This window comes from Passer domesticus, chromosome 23, assembly GCF_036417665.1.
Source record: "Passer domesticus isolate bPasDom1 chromosome 23, bPasDom1.hap1, whole genome shotgun sequence".
Classification (NCBI taxonomy): Eukaryota; Metazoa; Chordata; class Aves; order Passeriformes; family Passeridae; genus Passer; species Passer domesticus.
In genome coordinates this window covers 6,659,291-6,679,055 of record NC_087496.1, presented here as the reverse complement: position 1 = coordinate 6,679,055, position 19,765 = coordinate 6,659,291, and the positions used below count along the sequence as shown (strand labels likewise).

General features: G+C 49.9%; 1 protein-coding gene across 9 annotated transcripts in view; it reads right to left on the bottom strand.

Annotated features, from left to right (window-relative positions):
* NCAM1 (neural cell adhesion molecule 1) overlaps positions 1–19,765 on the bottom strand; it is an 89,739-nt gene that overhangs the window by 42,097 nt on the left and 27,877 nt on the right. For all 9 annotated transcript variants that reach the window (XR_010350273.1, XR_010350274.1, XM_064397729.1 and 6 more), the window contains exons 2-8: positions 7,088–7,162; positions 5,988–6,206; positions 5,394–5,537; positions 4,067–4,204; positions 3,555–3,672; positions 2,714–2,883; positions 1,799–1,941 (exon numbers count right to left, since the gene is read on the bottom strand). Coding sequence is in view for 7 of the 9 variants with exons in the window: in XM_064397729.1 (XP_064253799.1) it covers positions 1,799–1,941; positions 2,714–2,883; positions 3,555–3,672; positions 4,067–4,204; positions 5,394–5,537; positions 5,988–6,206; positions 7,088–7,162 (1,007 nt within the window). In the remaining 2 variants the exon portion in view is untranslated. The remainder of the gene's footprint in view (positions 1–1,798; positions 1,942–2,713; positions 2,884–3,554; positions 3,673–4,066; positions 4,205–5,393; positions 5,538–5,987; positions 6,207–7,087; positions 7,163–19,765) is intronic.

Genomic DNA, 19,765 nt, shown 5'->3' with positions numbered 1-19,765 from the left:
AAACGTTTCCCTCAACTTAGAGCACAAGAGAGAGAATGAGAAAAGTACAAGACAAACCAAAACAAAATGCACACACACACACAAGAATCCAGCCTAGAAAGTGCATGGGACATGAGAAAATAATGTTTGCCCTGAAGGTTTGAACCAGCCCATGAACACATGGCAGCACCTCAAACCTTGGCTCTTCCCCCATCTCAGAGCATGAACATTCCCCTTGCTACTGATCACCCAGCTGAGAGCGTCAAGCAGAGCCTCAAAACTCAGCAAAAATGAGTTAGCAGTTTTGCACTGAGCTGTGATGGTGTCACTGGGCTGCAGAGGGGGGCTCTTCTAGACTTGGGTCAGCTTTTACACTCTGCTCCCTGCCCAAGCTCTGGCCCTGGCTGGGATCCAAATCCAGAGCCAGCAGCACTGGAGCCAGGGCTGTCCTAAGAGACAAACCCGTGAATAAATACCCTCAAATCCTGCCCAAGCAGGTGCCCCAGTCAGGCTGCAGCTTCTGCAGGCGCTGGAAACCTCTCCCTGAACATTGCAGGGATTCACAGCAGCCCTGGGATCCAGAAGATGCTGAGAAAGAACTGAAGCTGGAAAACTCTGGCACCCTGATTAATAAAGTCACACATGAACAACGTGGGGAGGGCTGACGTCATGGGGGCAATTTAAAAAGCTCATTTAGGAGCTGCAGGGCAGGACAGCAGCTGTGGGGACAAGGGACAGTGGACACCTCTGTTGCTCCAAGACTTGCAGAGTGTCACCTGCTGCCTCCACGCCGAGCCAGAACCCCTGGCATGGCCAAGGCAGCTGAGCCCTGAAGCATCCTCTTATTAGGAGATTATTAATTAGCAGCAACTCCTCACTCCTACTTCTGTCTAGGCTCCAAATTCTGCCTCCTGATCACTCATGAAACATCCCCAGTACAGCAGCACACCCCAGCCTGCTCTAATTAAAGGAATTATTGTCGCCAATAACAACACCAGTGATCCCTTTCAAGAGGAAGAAAAAACTGCTAATTATTTTTGCCTTTTAAGAACAAAATGGTATTGATGGGATCCACAGAACAGGTGAGCACAAAAGGCAGGCAGGCTTTTGTGCTTCGGGGATGTGCAGTGCCAGAGGGCAGCAGGGAGGAGGATGGACAGGCTCCTTTTGGATCCCTGCCCAGCTCGGGGCTCAGGGGGCTCAGTGCCATCCCCCAGAACTCCTGGGAACAGGGCCCAGGCTCCCTCCAACGGAATTCACCCGCAGTGAGCACAGCAGGGATGGCAGAATGACTGCCCAGCTGTCCTGAGCCGAGGCGGCTCTCACAGGACGGCACCTGTGGCCCTGGTGTGGCACCTGTGACACTGCTCCAGGTGTGGCACTGTTCCAGGTGTGCACCTGTGACACTGCTCCAGGTGTGGCACTGTTCCAGGTGTGCACCTGTGGCACTGCTCCAGGTGTGGCACCTGTGACATTGCCCCAGGTGTGGCACTGTCCCAGATGTGGCACCCGTGGAACTGTCCCAGGTGTGGCTGTGCCCCAAGTGTGGCCCTGCCCCAGGTGTGGCACCTGTGAAACTGCCCCAGGTGTGCCCAGGTGTGGCCCTGCCCCAGGTGTGCCCCTGCCCCAGGTGTGCCCCTGTGCCCCTGCCCCAGGTGTGCCCCTGCCCCAGGTGTGCCCCTGCCCCAGGCATGCCCCTGCCCCAGGCCCTGCAGAGCAGCCCCCAGGTGCCCCTCATGCAGCTGCAGGCCGTGCCAGGCCGTGCCAGGCCGGGCAGGAGGAGCTGTGCTGCTCCCACCCCCCCGGGGGAGGGCTGTACCTTCTCCTCGCTGCTGATGTTCCTGCTGGAGGTTCTCCAGGTGATGGAGGGGATGGGGTCCCCCGAGGCCTCGCAGGTCAGCGTGATCTGATCCTCCAGCTCCATGGCCGTCTTGTTCTCCACGTAGGTGATTTTGGGTTTGGCTGGGGAGGAGGAGGAAGAGGAGCCTGGCTCAGGTGGGGCTCAGGGTGAACTGCCTGTCACCAGCAGCGCCGGGGACAACTGGGGCCACCTCCTGCCAGCTGGGGAAGGACAGAGGGACTTCTACCAGGACCCTCCTTGCAGAAGGGAAGGAGCTGAAAAACCTCTTGTGCTCATTCCCAGAGCTGAGGCTCCAGGAGAGGAGCCAGTGCAGAGGGTACCACACTCACCCCGGGATTGCCAGCTCCCCTTGCACCTCCCTGCCCCAAAGCAGCCCTTTGCTAAGCAGTGGGTCAGCTGCACACAGGGCAGGGATTCCAAATTCCTCAACACTTCCAGGCCCCTGGGAGCCAGGGAAGCTCCTGCACACCAAAGCAGGGACAATTTCATGTTCCTCAACACTTCCAGGCCCCTGGGAGCCAGGGAAGCTCCCGATTCCCCCCTCCAACCCTGAGGTCACTCCCACAGTGCTGGGCTGGAGCCCACCTCCCCATCCAGGCTGCAGCAAGCCCCACTCAAGTGGCTGAAACCCTTTCAACAGCAGCTTTGGTGGATTAGGAAATGTCCTGGAGGACATTTCCAGCAGCCTGTGGGTCTGACCCACCAGCCCTGCTGTGTTTGAGCCCACAGGAGCAGGGATGAGCTCCCCCCACACCCGGAGGGGCACAGGCACAGCTGGGGTGATACCCCCAGCAGGATTAGGTGGGACACAGAGCTGCCCCCAGGGTGAGCAGCACCCAGCTGGGCTGCCAGGGCTGCTCTGGGCGCTGTTACCAAAGACTTTGAGGTGGATGGTGGCGTCGGCCTCGCCAGCCTTGTTCTCAGCAATGCAGATGTACTCGGCCTCGTCGCTCTTGTCCACCCTGTGGATGCTCAGCTCGGAGCCGTCCGACGTGAAGCTGTATTTGTCCTCGTCCTCCACCTCCTCCACGGGCTCTCCATCCCTGGGGGCACACAGCACACGGGGCTGAGCTGGCAGAAGCCACGCCAGCCTGCTTCAGGCCTGTCCGTGCAGTTGTTACACTGCAGCTCAGAGGGAGCAGCCCCTTCTCCCCTCCCCGTGGGCTCCAGAGCTCAGCTCCAGACCATTCCCAACCCTTCCTGCCCCAGGGCTCTTGGCAGCTGCAGCTCTCCCCTCCTGGCACACCACAGAGCAGCTGGAACCCCACCAGAGGTGCTCATTGCACACCAAGGCACCACTCCAAGCTGCCATCAGCTTTTCCAGGTCCATTTGTGCTCCTAACCTTCACCAAAGGCTGCAGAACTCCAAGAATTCTGGAATTCCAGAGTCCCTGGAGTGGGAGTCACTGCCTGACAGGGCAGTGCAGGAAGCTGGGAGGGGACACAGCTGAACAACAGGGTGCACTGAAGGAATTCCTTGGTTTACTCTGCTTTATTAAACTGTTTTTATCCCAACCAACAGGATTTTCACCCTCAGATTCTCCTCCCTGCGTGGGCTCTGTGGGTTTCTTCCCAGCAGAAGGTGATTTCAGCCCCACCATGAGGCCTTTCTTGTGAGCAGAATCAGCTCATCCCAGCCAGAGCATTCCCTTCCCAGCCTGGCCTGGCAGGGAAGCACCCCCAGGCCAGCAGGACACTGCACACAGCATCTTACTTGGTCCAGGTGACGGTGGGCTCGGGAAAGCCATCAGCATCACAGGCCAGGGTGACAGACTGGCTGAGGTTGGCGGTGGCATTCATGGTGCTCTGCCTGGCACGCACCGAGGGAGGCACTGCAAGAGAACAGAGCCACGGCTCAGCTGGGAGGGTGAAGCTGTGACCACAGGGAGCTCCCTGGGCACCTCTGGTGGCACCAAACCCTGTCAGCAGCACCAGCTGCAGGGTTTCATCACTGAGTCTGAGGCAAGGCCAAAGTCATCAGCACAGGGGAAAAAGGGACACAAAAAAACTCAGCGTGGTGGCCAGAGCCACTCGTGAGTGCCACCAAGCCCAGCTCCTCACTCTAACCTTCAGGTTCCTCGAGGTGTTATTCCCTGTAAACACCTGGCCAACACTCCCTGAGCTCCATGGACATTTTTATTGGACACAGCAGAGGAAGAGGATGGTGTGAATGAGAGGCAGCACCTCCTGCAGCAGCCTGGGGGGAGGTGCTGCCGCGCCCCTCACCGTTCACGATGACCTGGATGTCCTTGAAGTTGATCTCCCCTCGGGCCAGGATCCTCCCCTCACACCTGTAGGTGCCCTCATCTGTCTTCTTGATGCCCCGGATCTGCAGGTAGTTGTTGGACAGGACGATGAAGCGCACTGCAAAGCACAAAGGCACGGGGAGCTCGCTCAGCCTCTGCTCTGACAGCTCTGGGAGGTGACACAGCAGTGTCCCACTGACACAGCCCAGGGAGGTGACACAGCAGTGTCCCACTGACACAGCTCTGGAGGTGACACAGCAGTGTCCCACTGACACAGCCCAGGGAGGTGACACAGCAGTGTCCCACTGACACAGCTCTGGAGGTGACACAGCAGTGTCCCACTGACAGCCCAGGGAGGTGACACAGCAGTGTCCCACTGACACAGCCCAGGGAGGTGACACAGCAGTGTCCCACTGACAGCTCTGGAGGTGACAGAGCAGTGTCCCACTGACACAGCTCTGGAGGTGACACAGCAGTGTCCCACTGACACAGCTCTGGAGGTGACACAGCAGTGTCCCACTGACACAGCCCAGGGAGTGACACAGCAGTGTCCCACTGACACAGCTCTGGGAGTGACACAGCAGTGTCCCACTGACACAGCCCAGGGAGGTGACACAGCAGTGTCCCACTGACACAGCTCTGGAGGTGACACAGCAGTGTCCCACTGACACAGCTCTGGGAGGTGACACAGCAGTGTCCCACTGACAGCCCAGGGAGGTGACAGAGCAGTGTCCCACTGACACAGCCCAGGGAGGTGACAGAGCAGTGTCCCACTGACACAGCTCTGCAGGTGACACAGCAGTGTCCCACTGACACAGCCCAGGGAGGTGACAGAGCAGTGTCCCACTGACACAGCTCTGCAGGTGACACGGCAGTGTCCCACTGACACAGCTCTGCAGGTGACACAGCAGTGTCCCACTGACACAGCCCAGGGAGGTGACAGAGCAGTGTCCCACTGACACAGCTCTGCAGGTGACACGGCAGTGTCCCACTGACACAGCTCTGCAGGTGACACAGCAGTGTCCCACTGACACAGCTCTGCAGGTGACACAGCAGTGTCCCACTGACACAGCTCTGCAGGTGACACAGCAGTGTCCCACTGACACAGCTCTGGAGGTGACACAGCAGTGTCCCACTGACACAGCTCTGGAGGTGACAGAGCAGTGTCCCACTGACACAGCCCAGGGAGGTGACACAGCAGTGTCCCACTGACACAGCTCTGGAGGTGACACAGCAGTGTCCCACTGACACTGTGTGGGACAGAGGTGGACATCTGACCCCAGAATGGACAAAAACCAAGCCCTTACCATCCTTCTTTAGGATGACATCCCTGCCTTTGTGCTTCCAGATGATGGTGGGGGGCAGAGAGCTGACCACGTCACACACGATCACAGCATCGTCCCCCTCCTTGAACTCCTGAGGGGTGGGAGCGTTCTTGAACATCAGCTTTTCTGGAAAATGGGACAGGAAAAGGTCACTGCAGCTTTCCTAGGGAGGTGAAACAGCTTCCTGCCTAACCCTGCCTCACCCATGAGCAAGGAAAGGGCCAGGGGGGCAAGAAAGGAGTAAGGGGGCAAGGAAAGAGCCAGGGAGAAAGGAAAGAGACAGGGGGGCAAGGAAAGAAAGAAGCAAGAGGGTAAGGAAAGGGCCAGGGGGGCAAGAAAGAAGCAAAGGGGCAAGGAAAGAGCCAGGGGAGCAAGGAAAGAAAAGGGCCAAGGAAAGAAATATCCAGGGGGGCAAGAAAAGGCCTGGAGGGGCAAGGAAAAAAAGAGCCAAGGAAAGAAAGAGCCAAGAAAAGAAAGAGCCAAGGAAAGAAAGAGCCAGTGGGGCAAGAAAAGGGCCGGGGGGGACAAAGAAAGAACTAAGAGGGGAAAGGAAAGAGGCAGGGGGAGCTGCCTTACGGAAAATCTTGACGTTGACGGTGGCCTCGGAGTCGCCCTCCTCGGGGCTGCTGACCACACACTTGTAGATGCCGGCGTCGTCGATGTTGGCGTTGTAGATGGTGAGCGTGGAGGAGAAGTCATCGTTGCGCACCACCGAGATGCGCTGCTGGTTGGGGCTGAGCCGCTCCCCGTTCGGGGAGAACCACGAGATGTCCTTGAACTTGGCCTCACCGGCCACTGCGGGGACAGGGCGGGGTGAGACAGCCTGGCCCTGCATGGCCCCAAAGCCCAGGGGCTGCCCCAAAACCCCAGAAGAGCCCCAAAACCCAGGGGCTGCTCCAAACCCCACTGCCAGTGAGACAGCCCGATCCTGCATGGCCCCAAAGCCCAGGGGCTGCCCCAAAACCCCAGAAGAGCCCCAAAACCCAGGGGATGCCCCAAAACCCCAAGGGCTGCTCCAAAGCCCAGGGGCTGCTCCAAACCCCACAACACAGTGAGACAGCCCAGCTCTGCATGTCCCAAACCCCAGGGGCTGCCCCAAAAACCCAAGGGGATGCCCCAAACCCCATTGCCAGTGAAACAGCCCGGCCCTGCATGGCCCCAAACCCCAGGGGCTGCCCCAAAACCCCAGGGACTGCCCCAAACCCCACTGCCAGTGAGACAGCCCAGCTCTGCATGTCCCAAACCCCAGGGGCTGCTCCAAAACCCCAGGGGCTCCCCAAAACCCAGAGCACAGTGAAACAGCCCGGCCCTGCATGGCCCCAAACCCTAAGGTCTGCTCCAAAACCCCATTGCTGAGGCTCTGACTAACCCCACAGCACTGTGAGACAGCCTAGCTCTGCATGTCCCAAACCCCAGGCTCTGTCCCAAACGCCAGGATCTGCCCCCAAACCCCAGAGCACAATGAGACAGCCCAGCTCTGCTTCACCCCCAAACCCCAGGGTCTCACTGACCCCACAGCACTGTGAGACAGCCCAGCCCTGCACGCCCCAAACCCCAGGCTCTGCCCCAAACCCCCCGTGAGGCTCTGACCACCCCACAGCAGCAATACCACCCCAGCAGGGTCTGTCTCATTTCTAAATGGTCAATGAGCCCAGGGGCCTTCAGCCAGCACACACCTTGACATAAGAAGAACTTGGACTCTCCAACGCTGATCTCCCCCTGGCTGGGAACGATGTCCACTTGGAGAGAGGCTGGAAGGGAATGAGCACAGTCAGACACGGGCTGGGGGCTCAGCAAAACACACTGCCAGCCTTACAACCCCCATGGATCCTTTATTCAACTCACAGTCCTGGATGACACCTGTTTTCTGATCTGAACTGCTGGTTTTAAACACCAGAGGAAGGTTTTAAACACGAGAAGAAGGTTTTTAACAAGAGAGAAGGGCTTTAAACAAAAGAACAAGATTTTCAACACCAGAACAAGGTTTTAAACACCACAGAAAGGTTCTAAACAGCAAAGGACAGCACCCCTGCCCTGTCCATTCCCATTTACCAGCAGCCCCTCCCAGGGCACACCCACGCAGGCCCAGTGCCCTTTTCCCCCAGCATCATCCCTGCCTCCTCCTTCATTGCATAAATTATGACCCATTAGGCAGAAAATGTAATTGGATTCTGGCTCTCCTCCAGCTATAGCTTAATTCCACAGCAGATCTGTGGCCTAACAAGCCCGGGTCAAGTTGAATTTGAGGACGCCAAAATAGGTTTTCTTTGGAAAACACCCTCTGTGCTTTCATGAAAATCTGAAAATCTCTCTCACAGAGCAGCTAATTTTACCTCCAGACCACAGAGGCATTATTTCAGCTGCCAAGCACACCTGGGGCTATGAGAAACAAGCAGAAGAAATGAAAACCTGGCTGCACGTGCCAATGGCAACATTCCTTAAATGTGGGGAAACACACGGGCTGGGGGTCAGGCACTGAGCCTGGGGCTCCCAGAGCTGAGGGAAATACAGGAATATCAGGAATGATGGATCTCACTCCATGTTCTCAGGTTAATATATTATATATTATATTATATTATATTATATTATATTATATTATATTATATTATATTATATTATATTATATTATATTAATTATGCTATACTAAAACTATACTATGGAATAGAGAAAGGGTACAGACAGAAGGCTGAAAAGAGAACAATGAAAACTCCTGACTCCTTCCAGAGTCCTGCCACAGCCTGACCATGATTGGCCAAAAAGTCAAAACAATTCCCATGAAACCAACGAAACAACCACTTGTGGATAAACAATGTCCAACCACACTCCAAAGCAGCACAACACAGGAGAAGCAAAGGAGATAACATTGTTTTCCTTTTCTCTGAGGCTTCTCAGCTTCCCAGGAGCAGAAATCCTGGGCGACGGGATTTTTCAGAGCCTATGACTGTGACAATCCCAGCTCCTCTGTCCTCGTTTCACACACAGAGCTCAGCCCTGGGGGATTTGCTGTCACTGTCACCTGGACAAACAGGTCCCCGGGACAATGGGCTGTGCCTGCAACCTCACACACCACCCCAGTGCTCAGGCTGTGATCACACTGACAAAGCCAGCACTGCTGGTTTTAATCGCTGTTTAATCGTTATTTTTGCTTTGCAGTTCAGGGAAATGGGGACTATTTTTTCCACTCTTCATTTAATAGACACTGCGAGCCCATTTGTATTCTGCTTCCAACTTCAAGCAATAAAGGCCTTTTTAGCATCACATAATAACTGCATTAAAAGGCCTCTTCATAATCACACAATAACACTTTTTATAGCTCTGCCCTCCCCCATATCTTTTATCTGGTTATAAAGTTCCCCAGCCCCCAAAAAATGCTGAATAATTCCCCATTGATTAAAAAAAAAAAAAAAGACAACAAATTTGCTAATGCAACTTCCTGTTCATCTGTAGTTCAATATAATTAGTTTTGCATCTCAACAAAAGAAATGAGCTCAAATTAAGCTGTGGTTCTGGTAATAGGCAGGGAGGCTGTGTCCCTGCTGAGCTCAGGCTGAGCTTAAGGCAGGAGGCTGTACCTGGGCACTAAATAAAGCAAATAAAGTGAATTATGGGGGACTGGGCCTGTGGCTGCCCAAATTCCAAAGGTGACACGCCAGGAACAGGAATAGGAGCGGTCACACTGCTCTGGCTCCACAAAAGGAATGTCTTGGAACAATAAATACACCCAATTAGTGGGGTTCTATTCTCTCAGATAAATGGAGTTCAGCCCCTCACGTCCCTCCCTTCTCACAAAACCACTGCTCCTTTCCAGCCCTCAGCACTGACCCCGAGAGGTCCCAGTTTGGGCTTGGAGGTCAGCAAGGACTGAAATCCTTCTGGCCTCACCCCACTCCAGCACTGGGGTCACTGCAGACTCACATCCCCAGGGATGTGCCCACACTGCAGGGCTAAACTCAGTTCCAAGGGCTGAACTCAATTCCAAGGGCTAAACTCAGTTCCAAGGGCTCTTCCTCTGAGCCCAGCAGGGAATTTGGATGGGGTTTGCCTTGGAGGGGGTCTCCATCCAGGAGCAGGAATTCTGTCACAGGTAGCCCAGGTAACGATGCTTTGCTGCAACAAAGCCCAGAGAAAACCCAGAATCAAAAAACCCAGAATAAAAAAAAAAAATAATCCAGAATTAAAAATAAATTTAAAAAAAAATCCAGAATAAAAAAAATCCAAAAGATCTGGGCAGAGAAAGCCCAGCAGGGATGAATTCATCTGTGACCAAACCCCTGCTCCATTCTCACGGGCTGCACCTTTAATTTCGCTCATTTCTAGCAACGATTCACCAATTAAACCCGATTCCAGAAATAAAAACCATCAGGAAAGAAACATCTCCCGGATCTAAGGGCCGGGATTTGCAGAGCTCGTGAGGGAAGCAGATTATGGTGAAAGCCCTCGGGGTTTAATGCACAACAAAGGCTTAACGAGACAAAGACAAGGCTCCTGTGCACGGTCACTTTATTAAAAATACGCTGAGTGCTCGGGAGGAGGAGGAGGCAGCAGCTGGGATTGATCCCAGCTGGGATGCAGATCCAATTCCTGCCCCGTCGCCATGGCAACGGCTCCCTAAATCTGCCAGGAGCGGGAGGAGGGGATGGCTGGGTCCTGTGGGAATATCGGATCCTGGAGAGGCGGCAGCTGAGCGCACAACAGCGGGGAAGGTGTGCCCAGAGAGCCCCGAAATAAAATAAAGATGTGCCCAGAAAACCCCAAAATAAAATACAGGTGTGCCCAGAGAACCCCGAAATAAAATAACGGTGTGCCCAGAGAACCCCAAAATAAAATAAAGGTGTGCCCAGAACGCCCCAAATAAAATAACGATGTGCCCAGAGAACCCTGAAATAAAATACAGGTGTGCCCAGAGAGCCCCAAAATAAAATAAAGATGTGCCCAGAGAACCCCAAAATAAAATACAGGTGTGTCCAGAGAGCCCCAAAATAAAATAAAGGTGTGCCCAGAGAACCCCAAAATTAAATAAAATAAAGGTGTGCCCAGAGAACCTCTGGGGGAGGAATCCCAAAATAAAGGTGTGCCCAAAGGGAAGGGACACCCCAAAATAAAGACACCAAAGCCACCTCCAGGGGAGGGACGTCCCTAAATAAAGGTGTGCTTGGCCACCCAGCTGAAATCGGGGGCCCAGGCAGCTGTGGCAGCACAAAAACACAGGCAGGGATCTCAGAGAGGTTTGTCCTCTGCTCCGTTTCAGTCAGAATTATTCTGCTCCTGAATAGAGTGACACGGCCAAGCTGATGCAGGGAATCTGTGCAGGGAAAAGGGAATAATCCCAATTATGTCCACCTCGTGAGCCCATCCTTTCCTTGTACAAGATCTGCTCACAAGCGCTTTTTAATTTTTAAATGACCACAAGGCACACCAAAAAATGATCCTATTAACACCTTTTCCTACAGGAATTTATGAACTGCAGTAAAACTTCCCAGACACCTCCGTATTTTTACATGGAACACAATTTTATGCCTCTTTTGATGACATTCTTGATAAAAGCTTTTTATTGCTATGGATCATAAAACTAATAGTCCTATTTACCACAGCAAATATTTTCATTTACCTGAGGCTGGGTAAGCCAGGATGCTTTATGGAGCCATTAAATCAGAGAATGGACAACTTTAATTAAAAACCAAGCAAGTTACAACCTCGTGCTGAAAGAGAAATCTGGGTGGGTGACAGTGAGCTGAGGGAAGAACCCGGAGCAGATGAAGAAAGCAGGAATTGTAAAAGCTCAGGACTCAAGGATCTGTCGGGATCTCTTGGTCCAGATGACCCCAAGGTGTTAAAAAGTCTCTTTTCCCCTGCCCCAGGACAGAAGAAGAAGTTGGGATTCCGTGGCTCTGCTTTCCAAGGTTATTTTCTCTTATCTAACATGTTCTCTCTCCAACCCGCTGAGCTCTGTCAGCTTCAGCTGGGGCTGGCAGAACACAGCCAAGGTGAAGGCAATAAATCAGAGCCCCTCCGATGCACACAACAGGAACAGTTCACACAGCCCCAAATTTAGACATTTACAGCTCAAAAATAGGTGATGCCAAGGGAGAAGCAGAAAGAATCTGCACCCAGCCAGGAGGCCAAAGGCTTTAAGCATCAGCTGCGACTGACAGGATAAATAAACACTCCCCAGATTGCCAGGAGCCAAGAAAAGCCTTCATCCTCATCCCTGTGCTCTGGGAAGGCTCCTGGAAACCCAGGAGAATGCAGCCCAGCAAACACGAGAAATGCAATCACTGCACCTCATCAGTTATGCAAGGCAGACAAAGAATGTTTCAGCTGAGCTTTTGTGCCCCAAAATTTAAGGGAACTGTCAGGAGCTCAGCTCTGAACCTGCCTTGGCCTCTACAAGCAGCACACTCCTTGAAATAACTTATTCCTACTTGAAAGAATTCACTCCGAGACTTGCAAGAATTCACTCCAAGAAAGCACCAAAAGAAAACCTCCAGTGATCCCCAAACACAAAATGGATTTCACTGGGTTTTCACACCTCTCTCCCCACTGATCTCCAAACACAAAATGGATTTTCACACTTCTTATGCAGTAAAATCCAGGATAGGAGGAAAATTGAAGGAAAGGGAAGCAGACTCCAGACTTCAATTTCCCAAACTGTGCACTTGAATTTCCCAAATTCTACACTTGAATTTCCTGAATTCTGCACCTGAATTTCCCAAATTCTACAACAACACTCCCAGGGACAGGGTGGGATTGCTGGGGGGTCCTGCAGGGCCACGAGTTGGACTTGGTGATAGAATTTTCTGAGTCCCTTCCAGCTCAGGATGTTCTGGGGTGGCTTTTGCAGAGGCTTACAAGGCCCAAAATCTCGACATGACTTTGAACACTGATGCTAACAACAGGGCTCTCATATAATCAGGTTGGCCACGTTTTCCTGGTACCTGCAATGTTTTAATTGGAATTATGGTGTAAGAACTACTCACTGCAAGGGAGCAGGAAGGGAAGGAGATGCTCAGTGATCTGTGAGGGCACAGACCTTTAAAGCACCTGAGGATTCCTGAATTCCTCCCCTCCCACACTGCCTGCTCTCTCCTGGGTGTGAAATGACAGCACAAGAACAGCAGCACTGCTCTGGAATACAGAAAACAGCCAGAAAAGGCAGCAGGAGCCACAGAAATGTGCTCAGAGAGCAGCAGCAGGGTGGGAACGTCCCCAGAATGACAAACCCAAAGGCAGACACGCAGCAGGGATGGATGTGCTGAAGGACAAAGCCAAGTGTCAGAGCCCAGCCACGACTCCTGCCCCACTGCAAACCCTCCTGCAATCACTAATTAAAGCTCTTTGCTGTAAAACATCCCCAGGGAGCGGTGAGAGGCACAGCTGAACATCCCAGATCCAACATCCTGCTGCCACCCCCACCCCCAGGAGCCCCTCTCTGGTTTTCCAGCCCAAATCCCAGCCCTGCACTCCCCACCCAGAACCAGGAACACGAGGGGAAATCGACTCTCTGCAAACTGCCCTCGTCATTTCAGGCTGAAAAAAGGAATTTGATCAGTGCAAAAATTCATTTGGGACAACACAACATTGTGTGGGCAGGCAGCATGAAACCAGCCATGGCAGAAGGTTCTGGAATGGATGAAAGTGGAACACCTTCTTCCCAAAAATTCCCATTAAATGATCAGTTGTGCTCTTTGTTATCTGCATTCCCTTGGTTATTTGCAAGGCCCTTTCCTCACCATCTCCCAAAAACCAGAGTTCAGAATGCCACCTTTCCCCTTGGATAGAAAATCCCTGCCCTACCAACACAGATCAGGAAAAAAACCCCACACAAATCAAAACCTGCCGAGTTTACCTGACTGAATGGACAGTAAAACATAAATGCAGTTTTTTTGGTTTATAATAAAAACAATACTGGTGGAAACTGGGGCAAATAAGGCCAGAAAGGACAAAGAACAGATGTAGGCAGCAGCAGAAAATCCTGACAGGACGAGCAATGTCCCTGACATTCTTCAGTGGCAGTAAAAGTGGAGAACTGAACATTCCTTAAAGAAAAAATAAAAGGGAAAACATGTCTTCAGCCCTGCTCCCTTCATCCCCTGCCCAGCAAGCACATGAAATAATCCTTTGTAACTGTGCCTGAAAACTGGGATTGCTGCCAGCTTCCTGAATTACACATGGATGGGGTTTGCCCTCCTAAACCATATATTTTAAGGTCAGAAAGCACCACTCTGCTGATCTGCTCCTTCAAAGGATCCAGACAGGAATCAAGGCAAAACCTGCCAGGAATGGCTCAAAATTCATTGTGGACAATCTGGATTGTGACAGGTCAGGACAGCCAAGAAAATGCCTTTATTTCAGTGCCATTAAACCAAATTTCAGTGAAATTAAACCAGATTTCAGAGAAATTAATCCAGATTTCAGAGAAATTAAACCAAATTTCAGTGAACTTAAACCAAATTTCTTTGCGCATACAAGTCAGGCACTCACAGCACAGGATTCCAAGCCTGCCCTCCCTCACTCAAATGAAGTTCTCCTAAAATCCAAGCACAAAGCTTGGATTACACACAGAGCCAGGAACCACACTGCACCCAAGGACAGCAGCATTTTCCACTCTAATTCAGAAAAGGCTTGGACTCAGCCAGACAGCACAAGGTTAATGGCCATGGAAGGGCAAAAAGGACTTTGTGTTCCCATTTCCAGGACGCCTTCTGAGGGAGAAAGAGCTGGCACCAAATTAAAAAAAAAAAAAAAGGCAGCATTAACTTTCTGCCGCTGAAGGCAGCAGGTTTGAGATGCTCACTTCCACCAGGATGCCTCAAGACATCGAGGTCCACCTCCCACCCACGGCTCCACTCAAATAACCCCAGTTACAGCACGGAATTTGTGCCAGAAAAGCAGGAAAAGTGACCAATTTTTTCAGCCCTCCAGTCTGTGGCTTTCACAGGAAATCAAGGCAAAGCACAGCTTCAAATTCCTCCTAAAAATCCCTGTGATATCCTGGTGCCTTAAATAACAGCAGAGCATTTCTGAACTCCTCCAGAGGTGAAACCAGCCCCACCACGAGCTGGGGTGCCCCAGGTACATCCCAATGTCACCTGCCCAAGCAGGACAGAGCCTGTGCTGCACAAACAGGATTTGGGGTGTCTGTGCTGCTCCTGGTGCCTCCAGGAATTCTGAGATTCCAGGCAGATGCAGAAAGGAGTGGCAGGAGGCAGCAGCCACCACTTCTCTGGATTTCCTCTCCCTACATTTTTACCAGCAGCAGATGGAGCCTGCTCCAGCTCCCCACACAATTCCTGCCACTGCTATTTCTGCCTCTCTGGGACAGATTTCTGCTGCCACTAACAACTGCTTGCTGCTGGAATGAAGGCCACAGCGGGGCTGGGAGGCTCTCTCCCTGTCTGGAGGGTTTATTTTTGTATTCCTGCATCCCACAACGAAATCCCATGAATCCCACAATGAAATCCCATGAACGTGGCCCCTGCCCAGGAGAAAAAAAAAAAAAAAAAGCAGCTGCGAGAAGCACGAGCACAATGCAGAGCAGAGAGGTAAAATAATCAAAATAATCAACATTCCTTATCCCAGAGCCACTGCATGGGAAAGGAAAACTTGTCCACTGCTTCTGTTCTGCTTGGGTCAGCCCAAAATGCAAACCCAGCCCAGGAGCTTGCACAGACAGCAAATCCTCTCTGAATGATGGCCTCAGTTTGGGCATGGTGACCCCAGAAATGCCACAGCAGGTTCCTGGGAGCAGAGCAACATGTGAAATAAAGAGAAAAAAGGAGGAAAACCCAGCCCAGGCAGAGTTGAGCTGCACCTTCCTCGCTGGATCTGCCTGCTCCCCCTTTGCTGGGATCACAGATGTAGGACAGGTCCCTGCTGCACTCCCAGATCCCCCTCAGAGTTTCAGCATTTCTTTGCACCCACAAACCCCCCAAAACGCCTTCTAATTTCCTGACAGCAAAATGACCCCAGCTCCTCCAAACAAACCAACCCGGCCACTAACTCATCATTGCCCAGGGCTGGATCTGGGTTTGAAGCCTTTTCTTTCTGTACCCACAGGGTGAGAACTCAAAAAAATCATCCCTGGGAATGCCCCAGGCCAGGATGGACAGGGCTGGGAGCAGCTGGGACAGGGAAGGTGTCCCTGCCATGGCAGGGGTGGCACTGGGTGGGCTTTGGGGTCCCCTCCAGCCCAAATCCTTCATCATTTTCATTATTTTCACCCCAGATTCACACACTGACAGCTCCCAGTCCTTCAGACCCTCCAATGGAATGCAGAAATGGAAAGGGAAATCCCATCCCCAGCCCTTTTTGGGGTTATTTTCCATTTCTCACTCAGCATCGGGGCCTCCAACCTTCCTGCAGACTGGAAGACCCCCAAGAATGAAGGGGCTGCTGCTCAGGACAGAGCTGCCTTCCCCACAATTATCAGTACAGATTATAACAATAACAATGATAATGATAATGATGATGATGATAATAATAATAATAATAATAATAATAATAATGATAATAATAATATATTATATTATATTATATTATATTATATTATATTATATTATATTATATTATATTTATAATATAATATAGTAATAGTATATTATATATACTATATATATATAGCACAATAGTAATATTATAACAATAACAATACCACCATCACCACCACCACTAATAATAATAAATAATAAATAATAAATATAACAACAACAACAATAATGATAATAATGATGACGATAATGTCTTTATCAACAATTTATTAATAATAATAAATAATGATTGACATAACTATTATAATAATTGACATAATATTATAATAATTGACATAACTAAAATAATAAATAATCAGCAACGTGCCCCCAGTGCCTTTCCCCTGCCCAGGCACAACAAAGGCAATAAAGCAGCCCCAATGCAGCCTGGATAAAAGCAGGGCTCAGGTAAAGGAGGGATGTGGCCAGGAAAGGATCAGGGGCTCTCATTGGGATGTTAATGAACGCAGCATCATTAACACCAAACCGCAGAGCTGAACACACAGTCTTTGAACCCAGCCGAGCACCAACCAAGCGGGTCAAGCCTTGCCCTGCCCCCGTTATTAAAACGGGAATTCTCGTGGGTTATAGGATGGCATTAAAAGGAATTTACGGGCCCTTTTCTGTTTTACACTGCCACAGTTATTCAAAGTATTTGGCACCCGGTTTGCAGCCACAAAGGGCGTTTTGTTTCTGCTGGGGAGAAGGACAAGACGGACAAGGACAGACAAAAATAAGAGGAAGAAAAGGAGACGGGGGATGACGGAGCAACGCAACTGCAGCTGAAAATCTGAGGGGAAAACTTCCTAAAAGGAAAAAAAAACTTCCTAAAACAAAGGCAAGGGCCACAGAGCACAGAGGAATTTCACTGTGCGGGGTAACTGCAGCATTTTTCTGCGTGACAAACAGCAGCAAGCCAGGGAGACACTGCCAGCAGCCACCACACCACCCAAAAACTGCATTTTCAGCTTTTATTTTGCACCCAACCCGGCTAAAGGCAGATAAAATACCAGCAGAGCAATGCCACACTCCGGAGCTGCTCCAGCACAAACCAATTCCTTCTCGCCATCCCAGCCCTGGCCTTCTTTTCCAGGCAGGATTTTCGCCCTGTCCTGAGCTGAATTTCTATTTCCTGCAGTAAACCAGCTCCCCAGGCTGGGCAGGGCAGACAGCTCCACTTAATGAGGTTTTAATGGGATTTGCAGCACACAGCCCTGCTCCTGCAGCACCTGCCAGGGAAGGGCAGATCCCACAGGAGGGGAGGAAAAAACAGGAAAAATCCTACAGAAAAAAAAACCAAACCAAAAACGAAAAAAAAAACAAAAAAAAAACCAAAAAAAAACCCCACCCCCCCAAAAAACCCCCCAAAAAACAAACAAACAAACAAACAAACACAAACAAACAAAAAACCAAAACAAAACAAAAATTAAAAAAACAGGGAAAATCCTACAGTTCCCACAGGAGGGGAGGAAAAAACAGGGAAAATCCTACAGAAGGAAAGGAAAAAAAACCAGGAAAAAATCCTACAGATCCCATAGGAGGGGACAAAAAACTGGAAAAATCCTACAGATCCCACAGGAGGAAAACTGGAAAAATCCTTCAGAAGAAAAAAAAAACAAACCAAAAAACAAACAAACAAAAAAACACCACCAAAAACTAAACAAAACAAACAAACAAAAAAAATCCCACCCCCCCCCAAAAAAAAACCCAAAAACCAAAAAAAAAAACAAACCCCCCAAAAAACAACAGGGAAAATCCTACAGATCCCATAGGAGGTGAGGAAAACTGGAAAAATCCTACAGAAGGGAAGGAAAAAAAAACAGGAAAAAATCCTACAGATGCCACAGAAGGAGGGGGGGTGGGGAATCACACCAGGAAAAATCCTACAGATCTCACAGAAGGAGAGGAAAAAAAAATTAAAAAAAAAATCCTACAGACAGGAAAAAAAAAAAAGGAAAATACCTGATATTTTATCTATATTATCCCTATTTTATACATGATATTTGGTAAAAACTCCTTGCTGCAAAGATAAAAATCTGCCTGACTTGCAGCAGGATCTGTCCCAAATTCCAGCAAGGATCCGGGGCCAGCAGGAGTGCTGGGCTGATCAAGGTGTGAAACAGCTCCGAAAATCTCGGGTTTGGTTCAGGGAATGGAGCTGGGACCAACTGCCTCAATTTGGGGATGAGAATTTGTTATTTCCTAAGAAAGCCGAGCAGCAGGTTGGGACATTTGCTGTAATTATTTCTGGAAAAATCTCTTTATTCACGATTTTTCTCCTGGGAAGCTGAGAAGTCTCTCAGAAAAAAAAAAAGAAAACAATATTATTTCATTTCTTTCTCCCGTGTTTTGCTGCTTTAGAGCGGAGTTAGAGATTCTTTATCCACAGGTGGCTGTTTCATTGGTTTCATGTGAATTATTTTGATTTATTGGCCAATTGCAGCCAAGCTGTGTCAGACTCTGGAAAGAGTCACGAGTTTTCATTATTATCTTTTTAGCCTTTTGTCTGTATCCTTTCTGTATTCTTTAGTATAGTTTAGTATTCTTTAATATAATATCGATTATAAAATAATAAAAAATAAAATAATAAAATAATAAATTAGCCTCCTCCCTTCATCTGGGAACCCCACAAATAAAAGACCCAAACCTCCCCACTCCGTGCCCTCCATCAGCACCTGTGAAAATCACAAAGAAATCTATGCTTTGGTTAATTAAAATGAATAAATCTGTGCCTTTTCTTCGCGGGATGAAAAGCCAGGGGGGAAAAAGAACTGCAAGAGGCAAAGGAAAGGCAGCCGGGGAGCTGTGTGACACCAGCCCAGCCCTCCCGGGATGTTTGCATGAGTAAAGTACCCACAAAAAACATTCTCCCCTCAAAAAAAAGAAAAGAAAAAAAAAGGAAAAAAAAGGGAAAAGAAAGAGGAAAAAAAAGGGAAAAAAAAGAGAAAAAAGAGGAAAAAAGGAGAAAAAATACAATAAAAAAAGAAAAATAAAAAAGAGGGGGGAAAGAAAAAAAATGGAAAAATAAATAGAAAAAAAAGAAAATAAAAAAGAAGAAAAAATATAGAAAAAGACTAGAAAGAGGAAAATAAAAGCCGTGCTGGCGGTAAATGAGAGCACTCAGGTCACTGCAGTAAATCACAGCCCTTAATTTCATGTGAAAGGAGGGAATGTTAGACGACCACAGGACCCTCAAAGAGGCCTTTGTTAGGAGGAGCCCTGTGCATAAATACATTTCAGAAGCCTGGAGAAAGGAGGCTCAGAAAGCAAAATGCCTCTGGAGTTTTTTGGCCTTATTTTCTCACCTTTCAGGGGATAAAGAAGCTGAAAATCAAGAAGAGCTCCAAGTGACAATTAAGCCATTAGCACCCACCAGGAGCCCTTGGGCTGCGCTGGTTCAGCAGCACAAGCTCCTCCAAGGGCTCTGCTGCACCTGGGAAGCCACAAGGACTCGGGAGGAGCAGGAAAAAAACAGGAAAAAAAACAGGAAAAAAAAAAAACAAAACAAAAAAAAAAACAAACAAAAAAAAAACAGGAAAAAAAACAGGAAAAAACAAAAAAAAATCAGGAAAAAAAGCAGGAATCAGGAGTTCTCCATCCTTCACCACTCCTGCGGATCCCACCACCACCAGTGGCAAGGACCAACGGCTGAAATTCATGGTCCCACCTGAAAAATGGGTGTGAAAGGCTCTGTCCTGCCCTGCTGGAGCATCTTCTGCTGCTGGTTATTGTCCCCTCTCAGCCCCAGGTGTTTTCACAGCACTGCAGATCCTGCCCTGGTAAAACTGCAGGGGAAATTCCCGTGGGAATGTCCCCAAAATGCTCCC